We start from the raw sequence: 25,639 nt of genomic DNA on the forward strand, positions 1-25,639 counted from the left end.
ATGTCTGGGAAGAAAAAAACCTTTCCAGTCAAATGACTTTCAGAAGTTTTCAGTAATTCTGTTATGTTTTTTGTATCCCACTAAGTTTTTTTCCAAGATAAAGTGTCGGATATTCAATACGTGTTTTGAATGATAATGATGATGATGATAATAATAATAATAATAATAATAAAAAGAAAAATCATCATCATCATCATCATCATTGTCATCATCATCACAAACACACTATTAATCGTTGCTGTTTTTGTTGTAGCTATACTATAAATGTGCAGGTTTGGCTTTGTATTGGAGATGGAAAGAAAGCGCCTACAGCTTATGTTCACAGTCTGAAACGTAGTCAACCACATTCCACTGGAATATTAATCACATCTAAATGAATTCTCAGTTATAGTGTTTGGTGTTATTATGTCATAAAAACATATTGTTTTGGATTTCTTGATCTATTGGTCATAATGTCCAAATACACATGTTTTGCTTTGCACAAAACATACAGCAAGCCATCTGATTTTCCATCTTTGATATAAGATCACTTTATTAGCCATATACAATTTCTTGTATTAGGAGTTTGTCTTTTCACATACCCCATCTTGCTCTCCATGAGACACACAGACAGAGAGGCTTAGGGTCAGCCATCGTGTAACACCCCTGGAGCAGTTGGAGTTAAAGGCCTTGCTCAGGGGCCCAATGGAGTCAGATTTCTCTGCTGGCCACAGGATTTGAACCAGCAACCTTCCAGCCACAGGGGTAGATCCTTAGCCACAGTGTCACCGCTCTTTGGATAAGAACCAAATTACAATGTTCTATAGGCGTCCTTTCAGTTTCTTATTTGAGTGTCAAAATTACAGTATTTTGCCTGTAAATTTCTAAAAAAAATAGGGCAGTATTTTTTGAATGGAGGACAAAATAGTACACCAAAAATAAATCCATTAATAATCTTAAAAGCACTGACTATGTTACTGTAGCAACCAACTTTGAAGTACAATATATATTCTCTTAAAAGTTTTTATCCATTTTTCCTTTTCCTGTGAAAGTGGGTTATATTAATCCAGCCATCCCAGACCTTTATCTTATTATGTACCACATATGACAAACAGCCATTCATGTTACAGGATTATTTATCCCATTTTTAGGTAGCAGTGTGCACACAAATCCATCCAGCTATTCAACAGAGCTTTGCATTTAAGATCTCAAGACAATGCCGCTGAGGAAACAGAACTATTGTTTTTTTAATTCTCACAACTCTTATAGTAGTGGTCAAAAATAATGATGATAATAATAACAGTAATTGTAGTAATAATAATATTAATGATATGGTAGATCTATCCCTTATTGTCTTGTTTGTGCCGTATTTTTTCTGAAATGTAAAAGGCTATGTTTTTTAAAGAGGCATGGGACCTAAAGTGTTTAAGCTATGTTTATATAACATGAAAAGAGGAAATAACAGTGCATTTTAGCATAATGGAAAATGGAAGGGGAAATTATTCATGGATTGTGATGGCTTTTAACTGGTTGCAGATTAATAGACTTTTGATGCCGTGGGATACAGCTGGTTTCAGCTAAGCGTTATATTCAATGAATGGATTCTTTACATTACTGAACATATACAGTTCCACATATACCATCGAGAGTCTAGGGTTCCTAATGGAATGGGGAAGGAGGTCTAAAAGCTGTTTCTCACTCAGTGGGGTATTGTGCTTACATTTCACACAACACAATTAAAGGCTATATTTTACAAATAAAACACTACTTCATTCCTGCTTTTATTCAATGAGTACATTTATATGCACAAAGTATTGTTTAATATTTTGGTACATAACTTGCTTGATACATTTTGGCATTTGTGGGGGGAAATTAGGTGTACAAGGAAAGTTAAATGGCTATTATGAACGCTTTGTGCAATGAAATTCTTTACATGCAAGAGCCCACTGGCTTTTAAATACTTTGTAAATGCTTGTGATGTTTTAGGTTTAAAAAGAAACACATCCTTTGCTTAGTGACACACGTACCATAAAGAATAACTGCTTAGTTGCTAATAACCCAGCTCTTTCCTACAAACTGCATCTACCTCTGCATGACTTAGACTTTTAAAAGTATACAGTAGTACAGAAAGAACTGCTGTGAATAAAATATTTAAATTGAGCAGTCATAAAATATAATATTGGTACCATCAATATGGTAATTTTTTTCTGCATTAGAGCTCATAAAATACCTATTTTGTAGTAACTTAAACAGTGAAACAGGGTTATTCTGCATTCTGGGCTTAAAAGCTTCATAAAACCAAAGACGGCTGTAACACTATTTCTGAAAGTAACCTTGAAGGTCACCTTCTTTGTGCCTCTTTCCACTGTTTCTTATAGGCTTTGTATCTGCTGAAATAATTGTTGCTAAATGTGATCGTCTTTTATTCTATTTATCTGTCTTTAATATATATGAATCAAAATATATGCAAGACAGGTAAACAGGCAAATATATTTGTTCACATTGTATTGTGCTATAGCACATCAGTTCTTCAGATGTTTGAAATGTGTCTTTCTTTGTTAATAAGGTTTCATGCTTTTCTAAAGAAATCCTTGGAGAAAGTCTCTTACAGAGACAGTGGCCTCGGTAATTGTCTTCTATCTGTGAAAATATGAGTATTCTTTCTGCACATCAGTTTCATTACATATTCCATGGAAACACATTTAATGAATGCCATTCTTAAGGTTCTGGTTGCAGTTTTTCCACATCATATTTTTATGCCAGGTAAACAGATATTTTTGTGGCAAACACATCCAGTACTCTATGCTCACATCTTACAGTGTGAGTAACAAATCCTGTAGACTTTTCATTGATTATAGCGGCTCAGCTTGCTCAGGTATTGTGCCCTTTTAAAGGATAAACACATACATTTATAAAAAAAAAGCACTCTATATGTGTGTGTGTGTGCATGAGCGAGAAGGATTGTATCCTAATGGGATTTACTTTCTGTTTCAGAACAAGATAATTTTAGATCCACTGACCTTCAGTGAGGCCCGATTCAGGCCATCTCTGGAGGAACGCTTGGAGAGCATCATCAGCGGAGCAGCCCTGATGGCAGACTCCTCATGCACGCGTGATGACCGACGGGAGAGGATTGTGGCCGAGTGTAATGCTGTGCGACAGGCCCTGCAGGACCTGCTAAGCGAGTACATGAATAATGTAAGTTGCGTTTTTTTTTCCCCCCGCTGCAATCTGGGGATTTAACTTTTTTTGCTACTATTAGGCCAGGCCTGCCCTAAACCTGTCTCACTATTAATCTATTAAATAACATTAAAAGCTAAAACATGTACAGGTTATGCTTTTTTGGTAATTAATAACAGCTGTGAAATAGGAGCCCTAGAATAGATGCTCATTCATCATTTCCACTTTTCGTTAAAAGCATGTGCTACTGTACATTTTTCTATGCAGGGTGTGCACTGAATCCCATTGATCGTACACACTTCTTCTGCCTCAAATATATTTATTATATGATAATGATGATTTAATGAATGGATTATTTACTGTTCTGACAGTCATTGCATACTCCAGTATATTGTATTCTGAGGCAGTGAAGACTTAACTCTTTAATTGTCGGTTGTGGAAACAGAATTTAGGCAGGAGAAAAAGAGAATAAGCAATTGATATTTTCACATATAAACTGTGAAAATATCTCAACCAACCAGGTGAGCAGACAATGGGTTAAAAGGTATTTACAATAAACCTATGTTGCTGCAAACTGTCCATTTTAGCTGAATCATATACAATGTCCATTATGTTATAATTTAATTGTATTGTTTTTTTTAAACAAAATACCACAAAATTAAGAAAACATTGTTACCAAGGTTTCTGAGCCTGACCTAAGACCCAGACTTCTAAAAGTTCTTTGATTTTTGCGTGGTACATCTGAAGTTTACTGTGTCCTATGTCTTAAGCATTGTTTGTAGATTGTTGATTGTAGCTTAGTCTTTCCGATATTGCAGTTGCTGCATGTGGACATGGCCAGGTATTGTTCGATGGAGAGTGAAAGGGTTCTGACAAAGCTAAATCTGTCCTGAGGAGACCATCCTGTTTAGTTCTCTGTGTGGTGTGCCAGGCACAGAAAGCATCTGGTTGTATTTCTGTGTCTTCCACCTCTTCAGTGCAGAAAAGCTGTGCAAGATGGTGGTGTGCGTTAAGTATAAACAATTATGATAACAATAATTATAAATGCCCTGCGAAAGGTAATACATTGAAAGGCTCTGAGATATGCAGTTTTAAATTGAGCGAAAAGTAGAAATAAAATGGATTATATTGGATATTATATTTACATTTGGAGTGATAGTCTGCTAAACCACAAAATGCAGTAAGCCTAAGGTAACTATCTCACATTATTAGAAAACTGTATTTCCTCCTTGTTAGGTGTAGGAAGTCTACATTATTAGGATAGAAACAGTAATTTTGTGCTGAGTACTTTTGAATGGAAGTACAAGAACAGTAATATTTATTAAAATTATTCAATCTTATTTGTAATGTCATCATGATGTATTACACTGATGTCTCTACCATGAAATGAAGACATGTTTATTATATATACCAATAAAAGCTGAAAAAAATCTGATGGCAGCAATTTTTGGGTCTCAAGAAGAGATTAATGCACTGCCATCAAGGAATATATATGCTTATCCTAGTACCACGGCAGAAAAACACATTTGTTTTTGACAGTTAAGCTGGGAGTTTAATTGAGTATAAAACAGAAATGGCATTTGTTGTGCAAAAATGTTTGCAATAACATTATCTTGGATTTCTAAGTTATACATACACCATTGTATCTCTAGGCTTAATAAATGAATGTTTGGTTTTCATGATATGCTATATTGCACTTACAAGATAGGCAGCAGGAACATAATTCCATATTCCATTCTTCCCTTGTTTATGATGGGATCATAGTAATAAGGTGGCTGCTGCTTTGGCTGCAGCATCACCCACTGCCCTGATGTGGACTGATCTCATCAGATTTTAGCAGCTAAAATAGGCTGGCCCTGGTCAGTATTGGGATAGGACATCTCTAAGGAAAACCAGGTTGGTGCTGTGGTGGCCAGTAGGAAGTCTTCCACCTTGCTAAGAGGTGTCCTAAATTCGTGCCCCAGTGTAGATTGTAGTGCCAGCCTTCTGATGAGATGTTGAACTAAGGCTGTGACCACTTGGCCAATAAAGATCCTGCGGCATTGTAGGAGTAGGATGTTAATCTCAGTCCCTTGACTAAATTCCACTCTGGATTTCTATTTTCTGGCCTACCTACAATAGGTCATATTTTCAGTTCTCCAGCTGATCAGATGCTCTGCTTTATAATTTCTGGTGAACCGTGACTGCTGGACTGCACTTCAGTGGTGGATAAAGTGAGCTTCCTTCTATATGTAAGGTGGTCTGAGATTTCTTTAGATGAAAAGTGCTATTTAAATTTAAGGAATGACGCAGTAAAAAGTTGAGTGTCTCCCTAGGAGTGTTTATGTATGTATCTGGTACAAATATGTCTAGTAACGTATATGCCTAAAAGTTTATGGATATACAGTACAGTATAATCATTAATTATTTTGAGAAGAAAAATAGAAGAGAAAGGGATCTCTGATATGAAAAATGACACTCTATTCAAAACTCTGTGACTATGTGACTAATGCTTTGAAATATAAAATATTTCATTTAGTCAGCTTCTAATGTCCTTTACTCAACTCTCACTATGTTTTTCATTCTGTTTCATAAATTGAAAACTTTAAAACTTCACCGACTACAGTACTGGTTACAGTGATATGCTTTATACAGTATGTGTATCTTTTTCAGAGCATTCCTTATAAAAATGTCTATTATTGATCCACACCATTTTGCACTTTGGCATTTCTGCAAACTGATTAAATTGCTTGCTTACATGTCTCAGGTATTCAGGAAACTCTCCTAGTCTGAATTTCTTAAATTTCGAAACTCTGCTCAGTATTTTGATTAGCATAAAACATATAACTGCAACTTCAAGATGAACGTATTCTGTCTAGTTCCAAAGTTATGGGACTGTTATTTTACTGAATATAGAATTTATTTTGAGAGGGAAAAACATTCGGAATGAAGGAGGCTCATACAAAAAAGGAAAAAATAATAAAATATATAATTAAAGATGATCTGAAGACATGTAATGCCATGACCAAGCTGTCTGTTTTAACACTAGTAAAATGTAATCTAGCTTTATTTTTTTTAACAGTTTATGAGAATCAGTGCAAACAAGTGTGTTTGAAAGGTATCTCAATATTCAGACAAACACTTTACTGTTTGGCATCAGTTTGACTGACAAATAAAAGACATTGTGCCCAAAGGTTGATAGTTCCTTGGGTATGGTCACCGAGAAAGAGCAGAGGAAGGCTCAGTGGCACAATCACACCATTCATATCCAAAAGCACATAGATCTGAAACTGCTGTATGGCAAGATGGTACTGTAGATGTGTAAGAAAATTAAAGCTTTCCCAGTTAGGTGTGGGGATAGTATAGAGTAGTGGGTAAGCCTCTGGATTCATAACTAACATGTTGTGTGTATGAATCCTTGATACAGGCAGTGCAGTTGTATGCCTGAAGGTAGAACCAAGTATTATATACTGTAAGTGGGGTCCAGCATTTCTTGGGGGTAATCACTGTGATGGACCAGTGCCCCATTCAGTCAGGGAGTCTACCAGTCCTCTTAATACTACTGAAACTGTGGTGAGCTCTGGGCTGATGAGCATGGATACCCTTTTTACTAATTAGGGACAGTGAGCCTGATGCACCAGAATCCAGCTTTGATTTAAACACGCTCAACTGAAAATCTTGAAAGTTCTTTCTGTGAATAAGAGATTCCACAAAAATACTTCCCCCATGGAAGCTATTGGTCGGCTCATCCAGCGAAAGCTTTTGTTCTGTGGGAACGTTGAGCGTTGTAATCCAGACATCACTGCTTCAAGCCATTACCTGACAGCGAGAGGAATCTCAAGCACACAACAGCAACTTATTTGACTTGCCGGGTACCAGAGTTATCAGCAAGTGCTGCATCACTTCTCCAGTCAACTCTGACTCTTCTGTAAGGCCGATTGGACTCACAGTGTTCAAGATCTTGGATAGCTTAACAGTGCAAAATTTGGAAGAATGCATGTGCTGTCCTGAATGCGCGTGTGATGGTAAAGGGGCAATAAGTCATTATTCTGTATTGACTTCCAAAAATGAAATAATTGCAGATTTGAAAGAAAGAATGGCTGGGCCAGCCAAATGGCATTGCTGAAAGTTGAAAAAAAGGTCACTTTTTCTTGAGCACAGATTCATCAAACTTCCTAATTTGGTGAACTGCTGTCCCTGGGTAACATGTTGCGGCCCGTGATTTGGCATTCATCACAGCAATATACAGTACTTCCCACACTTTGCTACATTAATGATACAGTATGAGGAAAATACATATTTTATTTTCAGTGAATTTTTTCTCTTGTATTTGAAAACTAGCCTACAGTATATGCTTAAGTTGTTATTGGAATGTTAATGTGATAGGATTTGTGTTTTTCTGTGTGTGTTTTTCCATAGAAGCTTCACAGGGACATCCATTGTGATTCTATGCTGCATACTATAATATTTTATAGAATTTAGTTACATGTTTGCATTACCTTCATGTATTTACATATCTTTGGTATACACCTTGGTATATTCATATCTTTCTATCTTTCAGGTGGTAAAACATCAAAGCTTTAATACATTTTAATTAAAAAATCAATTGTAAATTCAGAATCTCTTTCGTAGGTAATACTGGTACTGTGGCAACATCAGAAAAAATATAGTTTTATATATCAGAGATGGTAAGACAAAAAAGTAGAAGAGAGTAGGACAAGATAAGAACAGGAACATAGCAGATCAATTTTTAAACAAAATAATTTGAATATGTGTTATTTATATTCTATGGACTTTACCACAATTGCCTTATATTAACCTTTTATGAACATTTTCTCCTTTTTTGTTCAACGATAAAGATGACAAATAAGAGTAGGTCATTTGATCTATTTTTCTATTAGGATGACTAGTTTCTAATGTAGGTACTATATGAGAAAAGGTCCTAGTGAGGTATCACAGCATTTGAAGAATTTAAATGATTATTCTGTTTGTGTACATACAAGCTATATTTTGATGCTAGAATTGCGGATACAGTAGATATTGCATGAATAAGCTATTGCACAGTTATTTTTACAAAGGAAATTGCTTATGTGCTTTGAAAAAAATAAACCCATCCCTACAATTATTTATTAGCTACTATATTGCTACAAAGGACAGGATATGGTCTCAGAATTGGTCTTTTAAATCAGTGACATGTTTTTTGCATTAAGAAAAGTTTCCATGAAATTGGTTATCAGCATTTATCCTAACTTTTCAAAGTTTCAGGGCATGCTGTCATGCTGTCTCTGTTTACTGAGAAGTGTGCTAGAAAATTCAGTAAAGGTTTATTCTTAAGGCTACATTTTTGACCCACGTATGCTTGAACACTGGTGATCCATGACTTTTGTGATTTATAAAGTATACTGATAAGCTGTGAACACCATGTGGTTCATTGTACACACACTGTGCTCCATTGAATTTATGGCTGTGTTCTAATTTAATTAATTTCATGTTTTTGTTTAGGTTCTCTGTTTTATTGCAAATAATTATTGTTACTGATAATATATGTAAATGGAGAGCAGATTACTATGACCAATGTAGGTAGTCTTTTTTGTGGAATCTGTGAAAGTACTTTTTCATATATATTCAGCCTTTCACACTTCAGGTTGACACGTGTCAAGGATTTCCTTTTTTAATTCAAAAGCTACTCATTTGTGCAAGTTAAAGTTACTGTGCCTTTCTTCATGTAGAAAGCAGTTTAATTCCTATCCCATTTTTTCAGAAAGCTTCATCAACAGCGATAGCTGGAACTTTCAGTCATGAGATGCAAATAAGCCTGTGGCAATATAACTTTAGAAAGAGCAGAAACAGAATTATTCAAATGAAGGACAGACCTTTCCCGGTTTTAAATTGATAAGGCTCAGCAAGCGAAAATGTACAGAATTGATCTGCTGCTTTGCTTCTTCATAATTTATAAACTAGATTGAATGTTTATACCTGTCTCTTTGTTCATTACTTTTCAATTATTTCCAACATTGTGGTTCCCTGTACATTACACACTGTGAGGATACATGGAAAACAATTGCACAGAACAGTTTATATTATGAAAACAAGAAAAAAAAAACATATTTAACACAGTGTGCTAGGTTTTGAGGGGTGATAAGAGCTGTAGAACTGTGCACTGTTAGATCAAACTGCAGCACTGAATCAAGTGATTCAGTGATAGAAGTTCAGGCATGTCTTTTTTATTTCAATCGTTCAGACTTCTCTTTTAGAAAGGTGCTGTGGAACTGTACAAGGTTAATCAATGTGGTAGTTGGTAATAAATTAGGTTCAAGTGACAGCAAAATGTCCATATCTGTCCTAATCCTGGTGATCAGTGATTGGTGACAGCAGCCAGACCCTCAGATCACTGCTGAATCATCAGGATTGGCTGATTTAGTTACGGCAGCCTGGACAGGACAATCTATCAATTGATCTCCATTGTAATGCATTGCTGGCTCAGGTCAGTGAAGCTGGGAGAGGCAGGATTTTGTGCAAGTTGTAAACAGGATTTAGAGAGCTGGTTACAAGTTTAATCTTGCAGTTAGTGTAATGTGGCACATAATAGTCTGCAACCATTTAAAAGAGACATGCACCCATCCTTTAGAGCACTGAAGGGTAACACAAAGGCTTAATTAAGAACCTAGGAACTCTCTGGTTATAATATACACTTTGTAATATATCTGTATAGTTCCTACGCCAATGGTATCCAATTTTAGTACATCAGTATTTTAAACAGGGAAGTCTTACAGAAGGTTTGCCAGGGATAACTCATCTGAAGCAATTTAAGTACAGAGCACATCAAAAAGAAAGTAACACTGCTTATATGGGAAGGAAGATCAATAGTTAAAACAAACTAAAAAGCAAAGCAAATCAGCTAAACACTGCTAATGTCATCTTTAAAGTCTGGCTTTAAACATAACGTTCTGGGAAAATGAGGCAGCGGGCAGTCCAGTGGGAGCCTGTAGCAGACGTCAGCTGTCTAGTTAAAGGCAGGAATCTTTGGCTGGCATTCATTCACAATTTGGGCAAGTCGAGTCCAACATGCTGCATAGAATATAGAACATTAGAGAGTGCCAGCTTTCTGAAGACCATCTGATGGAGAGACTGAATGCCAGGGTTCTGTAAATAAGAATTAGCAAAATGTGTTTTTTCTGCAATGTGCAATGTGCTCAATATCTGTTAAATACAGTTATTTTTAATGAGACAAAACCCATGCTTGTACTGTTTTATAAAGTTTGGAGGAAGAAAAACTATATGCAAAAGTATCTACAGTAAGGTCGCTGATGAAATGTACAGTTAAATGCATTTGCATTGTTAAGTTCTGAACTAAGTGGAATTATAGGAACTATTTCAATATTTCTAAAACTATTTAACTTTATTTAATTTGTTAAAAATGTTTAGAAATATATATATAAATGTTCAATTGTAAAACACAAATATTACATGAAATAACTGCATATTTTGGTTAATTTTGTTGTTGGCATACAGGGTAAAACTTTATTTTAAATAGATCTAAAGAACAGTTTGGAGAAAAAGATGAGATGAACTTTTAACATTTTCAACCCTGAAATATTTGTCACATCCATTCTCTTTGTAGGAATTCCTCATAGAAGGTCAGGTAACTCTCACCTGGGTAAAACTACAAATCTGTGTCCACACTGTCCTAATAAGGAACCGGGTGTCTAGCTCCATAGTGTTTTACTTACATTACAGCAGCATCTTAAAAAATGGGAGCTCACAAGAAAGAAATAAAGAGGACTAACCAAACAAGTTATGAAGAAGAAATGACGTCTGACCACATTGTCTCAGTTTGAGTGAATAGAACCAAGTGCAGTCAAAGGGTACTGTATGTCAGGCTCCACTCTTCCCAATCTTGTAAAAGAGAGTTTTTGACTGCAGTGAGACCTGCAAACAAAATAGCTGCGCCTACTGTGGAGACTGATGGCAACTTGGGAATCAGCTGAGTACTGAATACAGTATGAAGTATAAGGCACATTGGTGTGTTTTATTGCAGGACAACTACAATTGACACAAGTGGAGTGTAGGTGTAGCACACAGAGAGTGTCGGAAGTCAAATTCATTCAGAACCATCAGGAGAAAATATGAGCTGCTAGACTATATTTCCATTATGATCACCGCCCAAGTTTTTTTTAAGTCCCATAGCAGTGTAATCTACTGACATCTGGATTTTAACCCATTTGTTTTAGATTCCGAAGTATTTAAAAATGGAGACTGAACTTAAAATATCAGAAAGAAATAGGAGAATATCATCAGCACACAGAGAAACATGATGTTTGGGTCCGTGTGAGTTAACAGGAATGATGGTGATACTTTGTCTAATAGTTTATGCCAGGCTGTTATATGTGTGGAATGGTATACCATAAATACCCTGACAGAAATTGTAACAGCAATTATCACTTAAAGTTAACATATACTATCCAGAGAGGTGTTCTAGCCAAACTATTTTTTTAACTTAAACTATTACTGTTTTAAATAACATCTTAGAATCCTTCTAATCCTCTGAAGTCATTTTAAAGTATTTTAAAAAATAGAACGTTGTTCTTGAGCATACCTGTCACCAAAAGTTTAGTGACTTTTTTTTTAAATCAATATCATTTATATAAAGATATTTCAAATTCCTTTTCACTCCCTATTTTTCTGTGCTTTTCCTGCTCGATTTTGTCCCTATATGCCATAACACATCATTATATGGTTTGTTTCCTTTTGTATTAATGGATGATGATTGTATTTTATTTTGAATGACGGGTATGCTGTAGACTGACTACTTGCTGGTATTGTTACTGTTAAAGGCAAAAAAAAATTAACAATATTCCGTACTGAATTAAATTTTAATTTAGTCAGAAATGTTGCAATATGGGGTGTGGTGTGAAGCTGGTTCAGATAAGAAAATCTCTGCTCTGCTCTGCTTTTTTGGGGGGGGGGGGGGTTAGATGCCTAGCATTTACATTCAGCATCTTCTCTATCATCAGCAGAAATTTCAAGGTCGTATTTCTGTACCACTACAAACAAAACAAGGAGAAAGATGTCTAGGCAATGTAGATTACCAAATGCGTTAATACAAAATGCTGACTACTGCACTTATGTTTGGCATTTGCTTAATCGCAATCTGTTTCATAATCTGTTTAAATCAGTCTCATTTATATTATGATGCCTCATGACTACCAGTGTAAGGAGAGTTTGCTCTGGATTTGATATGAATGAATGTACAGTACTGTAAGTAGTGAAACCTTATACTCACCACCATTGTACTTGGAAGTATGTTTTACCAGATGGCATGTTGTACTTCAAATAGTTTCTTTCTTCATGTATTGTATTTACCGAAGGAGACCATTAAACACAAAATGGCAAATAGACAAAATAGTTAAAATTGTATTTTATAAAGTTCATGCCTGCGTTGTGAAAGATTTGTTGTTTAACGATTTGTTTCCAAAAGAACTGATGGCATAAGGTATCCTGCCTGAGGCTCTGTATCAAATTAAATTATTGAACACCTCATTCGTGGAGCATTTAAGGTTTTCAAAATTCTAAACAGGCTGGAATGCTGCATGAATGTAAAATACTTGCTGTTTTCAAATCCAGTTCTGGTAGAACTACTGTACCTGGCTCCAATGGTCAAATTGAAATTAATTGGTCTCTTTAAAAGGGAAGGAAGCAACTCGGGACCTAAATAAATATTACAAAATACAAACCATACGATAAATCACCCGCAATAATGATTAAGATACAGTAGTTTCTTACTAATATACATTACCTTGCAATTCGTATTTCATATTCTTATGGAAAATGGTCAGAACTATTTAAAAACAATAGGGGTCTTTGATAAGTAAAAAAAAATAAAACTCAGACTTTTCACTAATTCCTTCCCACTCTTTCAGACTCAGCAAGTATGCTGTGCTGAACACCTCAAACTGTAATAAATCACATACTACCTTGGATTCTTCAGCCCTCCTTACCATCTGTCATCACCCAAATCACTCAAGCTGTTTTGTTTTTAGGCAAGCATACAAACTGCTCTTAAAACTAAAAGCTTGAAAACTGTACCCTTGTATGATGACCTTCATTATTTAAAGTGTGTGAGTTTTTATAGATCGTAATTCCCGATGTTTATTTCTGCATAGTGTCTCAATGTTTAGGGGAAATAGGAGAAATGAACTGGAATTCTCAGGCACACCTCTGGAACTATCTGAATTAAAATATCGTATTCCGTTTTTGCATTTTCAGTGCAACACTGCAAAATTTTGAAACATTATCATGCTGTGCCTCATGAAAGTAAGGCAAATTTACTCTAGAAGGGCTTCTGTGTGATCTCCTCTTAAATATTTGAAAATATCACATATAAAAACAGAAAAACTTGGAAAAAATATTAATTAGCACACAGTTATTGCTTGCATTTAATTGCTTAATTCCCAGTCTTTTTTTCTCTACTGCTCATTGACAAAATAGGAAAAACACATTTAGACCTGCAATATATTAAGTAATTTATTTTTTTGGGCGGGGGGAAGTATTGTTATTGCTAATCGGAGCTGTAGTTTATTTGGTTTGAAGGCTGACATGAATGAAGTTAAATAAGATAAACTTGAAACACTTTCAACTATTATGTTAAAAGCTTTCTCCATTCTAATATACAGTAAACACGTAATGATAGAATATGCTGTTTTGATTAACTATCAATCAGCATTGTTGCATGAACAACGAGAATGTAATCCAAAATGTAATGAAAATGTTTATGCTACAGATCATCAGACGATTGTTTGGTTGCTGATACTGGAAACAAAATTGCAGATTGCAGATAAAGTACAATGGATAGAGTCTCATCTTGCAATGCTCATGTTTTTAGCAGTATTCCCTCCATGATAAGTAGTGTTTAATGTTTTAGTGTGTTATAAAATGGACCAGAATGTGGAAATCTCATTACAACATCTTTAACAATTCATCATAAGTAAACAATGTACTTTACTCAACCTAAAAGGAGTTTTAGTCTTTTCAGTGAACTGGAGTTAAACTGAAAGACATGCAGAAAAAGAGTTAATTCCCAAATAGGTTACCGGTGTGTTTAATTTAGTTTGCTTCCAGCTAATTCAGGCAGAGTAAGATTAAAACACAGTTTAGAATTTCTGAATGTTTTCATTAATTTGTTTTTCATGTTAGCTGCCTCAAGTAATTACGGAAATAAAATACTTTTCTGAATGCTAATAAATCATGCTGCCACTGTCTTGTCTCTGCTTCTTATTATTTACTGCTGTGAAAGGATAAAAAAATATGAACATCAGATTCCCAAGAGCTAGGATTTGTTTTTATCACTTTTGTAGCTAAGCTTTCTTTTGTTTTATTTATTCATGCCTTATTTGGTGACCACATAGCATTTTTACATATTTACTCACTGCAGATGGCACCTTAATGCCTTAAGCATTAATATGTAAAAAATAAAAACAGTATAAACACAGTATTAAAAAAAAAACAGACGTGTTTCTGTATAGATTCTGATCATGCTATAATGAGCACAAACAAAGCAGAGTTCTCAGATTTTCCCTGCCTTTTAATATTTTAGAAATAATAGCATCCTGCATGTGCATCTACATCAGGACGTACCAGATACTGCTGTACTAGTGCCAGCTATGATGTTAACATAGTGTTGTGTTAAATAAGTACTTTATTATTTTTATTGCAAAGCTGCTCAGTTTAATATAGCGTGAGTGTGTATTCTTCTGTTTTGTTTGTGAACCTGTAAAAATAGGCATAGAACAGACTTTTCACTTCTATTGATTTCAGATATGCAAATATCTGTTGAACAGACTTTATACTTTTTTTAATTTCATAACCCAAATACAGATCCCAGCGGGGCTTTTGAAATTATGTGTCAGACTGAGAGCTCAAAATAAGCCCTAGTTCAAATGGAGTTATTGTATGCTTTAAAATGGGGATATCTCTTTATATGCTAAACATTTTGAAGGTTGCTTCTTTTTACTTAGGAGAAAAATGAAGCCTTTTCAAACACAAGCTCATTTCTTTAAACACCTACCATATTAAAGTTTTTAATAGTTTTAAAGGCATGAGTTTCTGCATGTCCCTTGAAATCTGTAAGATGTGGCTTAGCATATGTACAGTACTATAAGTGATTCCCTTCCATATATTTGAAACATTTCCTAAACAAAAAAAATTCACCACCCAACAGATAGAGGGGAAGCTATAGCTTATTGTGTGTTGAGCTCAGGAGCATTTTCATCAACAGCTTTCAGGATGTGTTAATTCCCTGCTCTGGCTGTAGGACACCCTAAGGAGAATCATTTACTCGTTAACTAGGATCAAACTGGCAAGGTTTGGAAAATAAACTCATTTAGAAGAAAGAAGAATGAATACTGAGAGGCATTAAAAGCACAGCAACTGCCGTTGACTTAAGTGCTTCATTTGGTTTGTTTTTAATGCCTCTCCACATTTGTTTCAAACGTAATACGAATCAAATTCATGAAACTTCTGATATCATTAATGTATTACCTGTCTCAGTAGATTTAAGATTTTAAGTTCTAAGTTCTTGTGCACTCCTTTGAGATGATTTGCTAATGTGGAAAAAACTACTTACAAAATACTTTAATGTTTACTTTAAAGACTTTCAAATCTTTTGAGTGCTCTAGGCAACTGAAAGAAGAAGGGACTCTTAATAAGGAATTGTGTTATTTAACAGAAGTTCAGGAAAAGGTCAAATTCTAATAAATACTTGCCAGATGTCCACAACTCTGTATGCTTGTCTTTAACATCCCTACCTTCAACCAAGCCACGCTCAGGTCTCCAATTCTTGTCAGCCAGCTAACTTAATGCCAAAATATTAAGTACACTGTCCTTTATTTGATGACTCATTGCACTTGAAAGCATCTTGAAAATACATAAGGCCTTTAAAACCATGTAAAAATAAATGTATATGCATGCTGTATAGTGGTATTTAGAAATATGAAATATGTGCATTCTCTTTGTTGACGTAAAGATAATAATCTACAGTATGTGCAACACAATAATATCTCTTAGCTTGATATTACGCAGAACCTGACACAGGCAATCATATGAAAAATTAAATTTAAAGTGTATATTCATGCTACAGCTGCAGAAATATTGTTGGTAAACAGGCTGATTTCATTCTGCGTTGGTCTACGTTTTAGATCGATTTTTACCCTTTATGCATATTAAATATGCCTTTGTAAATTACTGCTTGTATAAAATGTACCCTGTTTAAGCATAATGATGTGCATTGTTAAACGTACCTTGTTCATTCCACATAATCTTGGAATTGGTTAACATTGTTTGTTTAATGGATCAAATTCGTTTGCAATTGCAATAGCATTGACTACACTACGGCCCTGTATATGAAGTTCATCCCTTGAAAATAAGTTCAAATCCCTTTAAAAATGTAAAAGGCTGAGTGTTGAAAAATAAAGTTCTATATATTTAATCTTTTTGGATGTGCTGCTCAGGGAGTAGAAGTCAGACAGCTAGCCGTAATATGGTGTGCCAATTATGCTGTTCAGAATCGCCTTACTTTGAAATAGAAATTGATTATCATGTTGCATATTTTGCTTTAATGCACTTTACAACATCCCTGGCAGATTGCTAGCCAAACTGCATTTCAAATTGAGGTGATCAGATAAATTAGAGTTTAATTGGGTTTTTAGGGTAAGTCATATTAGAAGATAAGATAGAATTAACCAGAGCCATATTAATGTAATAAAGCCTTTAGATCTCGCTGCATTTTGCATTAGAGTGCTTTACATCCCTGTATTGAAAAGGGACAGGATGGAAGAACTTAATACGATTGACATTGATAGGTGGATCAAACTATGGAATCAAATGTAATTGCATTAACTAGAGAGACATAAATCCAAGGACCTGGCCGTAACTATATTAGCTGTAACATATGTTAGCATTATGAATGCAGAATGAATTTGGCATTTCTGAGCCAATGGAATTATTCAGGCTTGGGGATTTACTTTTTGTAGAAGTGGAAATAAATTTACTATCTGGGGTACAAGAAATAGAGTAAAACAATGCATAAGGTATGTTTTTATTCATTGTGTAGCATAATGTTAAAAGCATGCTTTCTTTTCAAGATTAAGCTTCCTGTATGGTATGCATTACAGTATTGTTCATTGCTGTATATTGGAGAGCTTTCACTGAAGAGCTTTACATCGAAATAAAATTTGATATCAGTAATAGAACAAGATAAAACCTTTCCTTTCAGGCTGCAGTATAGTGTTTGTATACTGCATAATTATCTGAAACTTGCTTGACCTGAGAGGTAACCTCTTAATATCTGATGTCTTGTAGGACATCCCCGGGAGGTTTTCCTGTAATTTGCCACTGTGTTTCATTTACCAGTCATCAGTGCAATGGGTACATGTGTTACATCTCTTATATTTCTCTAATTATGATAACATGTATACTGAAATATTACCATTGCAGAATCACACACATTTAAGCAAAGTACAAATATAGAGCACAAAGAAATGAAAAGAAATAATAATCACTCAGAGTTAAGGTGATACAAAAATAAAAATGCTTTCACGAATAAATCACTGAGTGTACTTACTTTCCGAGATCGAAGACTTGATTTCCAGCTTGCGCATTCTTTTCTTTTTTTGTTAAGGATGCTCACCATAATTCAATAATTGTGGTCTCATTGGAAACTCCTGCCCATTGAAATGTATTGACATCTACCCAATTAACTAGGTTTTATGTACAAGCTCCCCCAATGGAAATGTCATTGCCCTTCACTAGAGACATTTGGCTGTTTGCATTGTGGTTTGAAGCTTTTTGGGATTCATTCAGCATTAACAGAGAATTAACAGACACTGCCCCAGTAGCATTAGGGCTGGGAGATTTACTTTTTGTAGTCCCTGATTCCTCCTTGTTGTAGTATACTGTAGTTTTACCTGTCCATACGAAATGTAGGTTATTTTTTATCATGCTGGTACGTGCTTATCAACTTTAACATTGCTTTAAATGCAGCGTATATCTTATGCATATAATATATATAGCTTATAGTTTTGCTTTTAGTTTTCTTCTGCTTTATAGAATGAGAATTTTATTTTTGCTCATATTTTTGTACTGTATATAGAGTTCACGTCTGTTATGCTTAAATGCTGGCAACAACAGCACCTTAACAACAGAATCTTATAAGGCAATGTGTATCACACCATATATTGTACAGTTTTGTAATAATAAAAAAAATATATTTTTTGTATTGTCTTACATAGATAAAAGAGTGGTAAAAAGAGTGGTAGATTATAGAATATGAATTTTGATCATGTTGATGATTGCAAAACAAAATTAAGCTTTTCAACAGTATAGAAAGAATATACTCTATTGCTTTGATGCCATTTTACTGCAAACTCTTCCGTGCTACTTAGTCCCATAAGAAATCCCATATGCACATTCTGAATTCATTCTGTTGCACAACTGTAAGTATACATCACTGTTTTTTTTTTTCCATTCAGTCCTAATTATCTCTCAGAGCTTACACTAGACACAGCCTACTTTTTCAGTCTCCGACCATAACATTTTAATGGGGCTATGTGGCTGAGATCAGGCAGCAAGGAGCTGGCAGCTTTCCAGACCTGTTGCTCTTCCTTCTAATTTGAATAATTTAGCTTCAGTCTGGATGTGTGTTTTGGATCATTACCAAAACAACAACAAAAAAACTCTTCACCCGCAAATCTCTTTTTGGCGGTGTACCTTTTATGTCTACAATATTGACTGTTTTGTACACCATTAAAATAATTCTCAACATCAGTGTGCAGTTGGCATGTTTTTTTCATTCACCCAAAGTCCTCGTAGTAAATTGTGTGATTTTATTATCACACAGTGTTGCCTGTTGGGGCTGTGAACATCAGATATTGTTTTGGCTGTCTATAACACTCTCCTATTTTGGTCTTTTCACTATTTTGTTTTGTGTTCTTATTAGCTGTTTTTGGATGAATTTGTGAACTGAACAAACAAAAAAGAATCAATCTGCATTGCTCGTCATCCGTTAAGTTTTGATGTCTGCTGCTAGCTAACCTTTCTAATGGTAAAACGTATTGTTGAATTAAAAGTCCCCAGTAATCTTAGTGCTCGTTAGAAAACAATTAGTCCTCAAAAATAATGTGGCCAACCTTGGCTTTTTTCCACTCTTTGCCTTGGTCAGTTTTGCTTGCTTTGATGACATTTTTTGTACATCTATTGATTGCTATCTGCTTTCCATATAATAAGATAATCATGAAAATACAGTACTCCCATTTAATTTAATTTTCTTTGGAGTCATGCTGACTGCCCTGTTGTCTTTCAAAGAAGCAAACAAGCCAACCGCTATGTTGCTCCTCATGTTCACATGGCTCTCTTGTCTCGCTCCACATTTTGAAAGCTTCCTGCAGCCTTTTGACGGAGAGGGTAAAATCACATTGTTACAACAATAATAGTTTCACAGGTGTAATGGAAGAAAAAATGTATCCATTGTTACAATTTCTTTTGAAAATGGCCAATAATAAATTACTGACAAGATCTTATTTTTAGGCATAGTTTTTCTTTTCATGTGATTGACAATTATTATCATAAAATTTAGTGGCAATGCATTTTGTTTTGGGATTCTAATTTTCAGGTGCTGAAGAAAGACATCTCATAGCATTAAACAATGAACACATTTATTCCATAATAATAGCCACAGTGGCTAAAAGAAAGGTATTCAACCCCCTTGGTATTTTTCACATTTTATTGCATTGCAATATTTAATTTGAATTATTTAATTGGGCATTTTCCCCCATTGGTCAACACAAATAATGTCAAATATACTGTCACTCTATAATGTCAAATTCAGGATCTGTGGAATTTTGTTTTCAATTTGAAATGTGAATAAAAAGTGAAAAAGTCCTAGGAGGGGCGTGCTTTTGATAGCCACTGTATATTATTCTGGAAAAATAACAGCAGCAAAGAACTGGCACATAGACATATTGGCACAGATGTCATAGAAGTGACATTTCAAAGTGTTACCGTTATGACCTTTATGTTATCGGGCATGCAAGGGGAATTTTCATTTAATGGAGATATCTTTTTGCATTTGTGGTGATCCATCTATATCTGCCTTAGATTTAATAGTTTCCGGGCTGCAGAAGTTTGGTTCATATAAAATAACTGTTTTTGTAACAATATTATTTTTTAAACAAATAGCATACATTAGAACTTCATCTTTTCATCTTTTTTCTCTTCTGCAACATAACTTGCAGGTTCATTAGTTCAGGATGACCTTACCATGCTTTATACAAAGGGGGCATTTTATTGCTAATGAGCCATTAAGCCAGACAGCTGACCCCTCACTCATCTTCCTCTATTATTGTGATTTATTTCAGTAGGCGAGACAGTTATGGTTTGTACGATCTTTCAATATGCCTGGATATGAGACTTTTTTATTACAATGTCTTTAAAATGTCTTTATGCAGTTAAAGATTCTTTAGAACAGAAAAGTCCATTAAGGTTTCAGTGTATCTCAATATTATTTTTTCCCCTCTTCATAGATATGTATTTCTGTTGAGTATACTGGAAGGTTAATGTTTTCTTTCGTACTTTTGCTTCAAAATCTATTTGTCAACTTGGTGATGATCCCTTAAGTATTTACTTATTTAAGGGAATGAAATACACAAAAATAGCCCTATTACCTAACTGACTGTGCAGTTGACATCTCAAATCATGGTTGGTTGACTCATTGGTTCATTCTGTGCTCAGAATGAGTCAATTTTATTGACTCAGGGGTCAGCACATGAAATTAAGGAGTGTTGTCGCATGCCTTAATTTGCACACTCCCTTTTGGATAGGAACTATAAATACCTAAGAGAAAAGGCAGTATGCCATTTGCCTACCATGGGTCAATGACAACTCCTTACTGATGAAGAGAGCTCTTTGACTGTTGGCCAACTGGAGACAGGACGTTGGCTGACTAATATCGCAGATGAATTTGACGTTGAAGATGCAATACGTAGGCCAATGACAAGCACTTGACCTACTGTGCCCTCCTGAACAGGGACACCAGTGCTGCACGACTCCAGTCATGCCTGAGGGAAGTGAGAGGCATCCACATTTCCAGACAAAGCATATGTCACAGGCTTCACAAACATGGTGAAGTGACCCCCCCTCTCACAGCAGGGCACCGTCATCTCCAATCGCAGTGGGCATGATTTCACATTGTGTGGACACATCAAGTTACTAATGAAATTTGTTTCACCTTGCACCAAAATGATGGACAACGCTGATGTTGGAAACACGGCCATGAACATTTTGCCAATTCTCTCTTGGTTGTGAGGCAAGGGCAGAGGTGGTATAACAAGTTAAGGAGACATATCCGGTCAGCAAAGAACAGTTCTTGTTGTGGTCTTGCTCACAATGTAGTACTTTTTGGACAATATCTTGGACAGGATCTTGTAATTGCGGCCCTAAATCAGTGCCACAGACCAGATTTCCTTTTCGTGGTTGATAGTGCATCTCCTCACTGTGCTTGTGTCATCACAAGTTGTTTTTTTTCCTAGAACTGCTCACTTGGATTGGTATGCCTTTTCTACCACCCTGAACCTGACTGACCATTTCTGGAAATGATTGCAGCCAACCACAACATGATCTGTGTGTTGTGTTGGTAAAGGAATGGAACACTGTGCCTCAATATTGGAAGCTAGTGAACAGTATAAGATAAGATAAACTTTGTTGGTCCCAAGGGGAACATTTTTATGGGCACACAGCACTTCAGTACATCTGAATACATCACAAAATATTGCACATGCAGAACGCATTACAAGACATCTATTGCACATGCATAACTCGTTATAACAAATTGACAGCATGCAGTGTCAGTGTTAGGCTGTTATTGATTTTTACAGGTGTGTTAACTGGATACTGACATTTGTGATTTTTATGATTACAGGTAATAGTGCATTGATGAGTGGGTCACTGACCACAAATAAAATTATAATTAAGAAATACAGTAGTTCAAGTAGTTCATTATTAGTAGCATACAGTATATTACACTTTTCAGTCTGTCTTGTTTCATTTTATGTTTTACATAAAATACATTTTGCAAGAATTTCATGTTATTGATTTATAGTAGTTCTGGCATGTTCCTGAGCCACCTAAAGTATTTATGTTTCTCTAGGTGGAGTTCAGAAAAAAAACTAAAATCTTTAACTTTAGGCCAGCAGTAGTCTTAGCAGTCTGTTTTATCCACAGATGCTGTGAGTCAGAGGTTTTTCACAGCTGTCTTGTTTTTTCTTGACCACTGTTTATGTGATGTGCTGTTATTCATTTATTTTTTGATCCTCTGCATTTATGAGCCAATCACCTTCACCACTAGGGTCCATAAACGCAGAAGAGAGGGTTGAAAATGAAGTTTAGTTGTCGTAAACAGGGTCATTAAATCACAGTATTTAGGAAACCGACTATACTGCAGAGTAATCTGGATTTTAGTACGACCAATTTCCAGCTTCAGTGTTCTTCAGTTAATAGCACAGTCTTAAAGGCTGTATTTTAAATTATGCCCTACAGATACATAAGCCCGAAATCAAAGTGACGTAATATGGCCAAGTTAATAAAAAGTAATTGGAGCTAACTTCAGGCTTGTGGATTAAGAAGAGCATGAGAATTGTATCATATCATAGGCTGCTGGTGTTTCCTTTTTGAGACAGATCCTACATTTATATTTCACTTTATAGTGATTGTTTAACATGATAATAATATAATAATATAAATAATATATATTAATAATAAAATAATAAATATAACAATAATATAAATGTAGCCTATTTAACACAATAATACACTGATTGTAGTTTTTGTCTTTTTTTAATAAAATGGAAAAAAGTCTCTCTGTGTTATATTTTTATCCCATCAAGTTAGATTTGAAATGAAATGTTAATTAACATTTTTTTTGTTCATAAAGCATTTGTAATATTAAGGTTCTTTTAAATTCTGTAGGAAGTATTTGTGATTGGTAAGTATGTAAAATAGTATGAGTAGTGATGGAGATATATGGTAAAATACTATAGGCAAATCATATAGCCTACAAAGCAGTTCTGCTAGTGTAAAGGACAGTGTGACCATTCCTGCCTATACTGTAGTTTTGGATTTTTTTCCTGTCATAAAAGGTGAGGGCTTGACCTTAATTCTTCATTGCCCCTCATCAGTAGCTGAGATGAAAAAGCAGGTCATCAATAATGTCTGTAAAGGGTTGGACCACATCCTAGACTGGTGCTAGACCCTGCCAATCCCCAAGAGACATTATTAATGAGATTTTTTCCTTGTAAGCAGTCATGGGAGACAAGGGAGACAAGTGCACAAGTTTGAGTACAATTACTGTACTGTAGGTGTGTCTGGGCTTTTATTTTAATGTGCATTTGGTATATGGTGCACTGTAGCATACATGTGCTATCTAAATCTAGTGTATGTACATTCATGCTCTGTATAGATTAATTTTGATCCTCCTTAGGTTCTAGAATTGTTTTAATGATTATACAAAAACAAAGCAAAACAGCAATAAAACAGATATCACAATATATTTTAATATATATCACAATCACAATAAACATGTGATATAAAACTAAACCACGCCACAAAAAGTGTTTTTAGTGTTTTGATCTAGTTTTTAAATGTTTTTTTTTAAATACAGTTTTTACATACTGTTTCATGATATATATCAAAAATGAGAAACAGACATTTTTTTTTTCTTTTTTTCAGTGAATGTTTTGAATAAGCACTAATTAAATAAAAGGGTTATTGTTGGTAAGTGGTAAAACTAAAATGGTAAAACGATTAAGCTTATTTAACCACTTGTATTATTCTCTGAAGCTTCAACATTTGTGTATTGTTTTAGACAATTTAACATTTTTGAAGAAATAATATTAAATTACAGATACCAATGATTGGCAAACTGGTACTCCTCTTTAGTGCAAATACTGTAAAATAACCTCTCCAGCTATCTAGATAGATATTTTTTTTTTGTGACCACATGACAAACACAGACATACTGTATCACAGTTCTGTTTTCTAGAGCCATAAATAGCCCTATATCATGTAATACCCTAAACGTGTGTCATACTTGGTGCAAGAGCTGTACTATGAGAAATCAGAAATCAGAAATTAAAGTTGACAGAAATGAGAAGTCTGTGTAACAACTGGTTGGTACGTGGACATACTGGTTATGCTACTCCAGCTTGGCAGAGTGATTTGTTTGATAGAATCTCATGCAGAAGAAAAGGTAGGCTGTGAAGTGAAACAGCATAATAGATGCCAGAAAGAGATCTGTATTTCACATCCTAGGAAACATTTCCTAGGACAAGAACAAAAGTGGGGCAATCTAGAATTACATCTGATTGTACAGTATAGTCTTGCTGACTTTCCTCAAGTCAGCTATGCCAGTAAGAACATTTATCCAGGGTTATTATTGTCTCCTTCATAAAAAAAACCCAGTATTAATTAAAAAGACATTTGTTTTAAATAGAACCGGTGAATATGTGGTACTCATTATGAACAAAAAATCAACCACGGACTTTTAGTCATCAATGAAATCTAGTTAAAACAGGGAAATCATTATTTTGAAGCCTTGTATTTTTGTGGATAACCTTTCAAATAATACAGCCTTATGATTAACTCTGATTGATTTCTTTTTCTTTATGACTTATGGTATTCAGAGCACCAGCCATGGAGAGGGACCACTTGGATCAATTCAGGGCTGCAATAGATAGTAATAAAGGCTGGATTGAAAAAGCATTACACTGATCATTATTACAACTTTTCTGACCTTAACCGCAGTTTCATTTCACAACACCAATGGTGACATTTTAAGGATGGAGTGATTGATTCTATGGATAGCTACACAGTGGAATGTACGCTTTCGGCTAGCTTACAGAGTCATTCTGAAAAAGCATAAAAGCGAATTTTAACGGGTATGTCCAAAATAAAGAATGTGATTGAACTTGATGCATTTGGAGTGTGAATTTGCAGTTTTGTGGGCAATGTGGCACCATGGCTTTATGGCTTATGGCTTTTGATTTGTAATTATAGCCCTATTATTACATATAATATCACATTTCAAACCTCTATACATATAAGGAGCAGGTAAAGATGTATTCCATGCTGAAAGGAAAAGAAACGAGACACAATTATTTCGGCTGTGGAGCCTTCTTCAGGTGTGAACTTGAACTACTTGAACTTCTTTATACATATAGTTTTCTAAGACTATTTAATATTATCTGGACTGGTAAAAGAACCAGTGTTAAATTCAGTAATGTAAATTATTTAAAACCATGAAGTGATTGAAGATTCTGAGGACAGTGTCATCTGTCACAGCTCAGGACAGCCGTCTTCCATGAACCAGAAAGTACAGTATTGTCACGATCGTAAGTCCCTCCTCTTAAAGGCTTTTTCCTTTTTAGTTGATTTTGTACACTTGCCTCCTATCCAGCCC

At 35.0% G+C, this 25,639-nt stretch overlaps 1 protein-coding gene across 4 annotated transcripts in view; it reads left to right on the forward strand.

The window, feature by feature from the left end:
- ctnna2 (catenin (cadherin-associated protein), alpha 2) overlaps window positions 1-25,639 on the forward strand; it is a 559,287-nt gene that overhangs the window by 190,921 nt on the left and 342,727 nt on the right. For all 4 annotated transcript variants that reach the window (XM_069192244.1, XM_069192285.1, XM_069192311.1 and 1 more), the window contains exon 7: window positions 2,974-3,177. In XM_069192244.1, the coding sequence (XP_069048345.1) occupies window positions 2,974-3,177 (204 nt within the window). The remainder of the gene's footprint in view (window positions 1-2,973; window positions 3,178-25,639) is intronic.

This window comes from Lepisosteus oculatus, chromosome 1, assembly GCF_040954835.1.
Source record: "Lepisosteus oculatus isolate fLepOcu1 chromosome 1, fLepOcu1.hap2, whole genome shotgun sequence".
Taxonomy (NCBI): domain Eukaryota; kingdom Metazoa; phylum Chordata; class Actinopteri; order Semionotiformes; family Lepisosteidae; genus Lepisosteus; species Lepisosteus oculatus.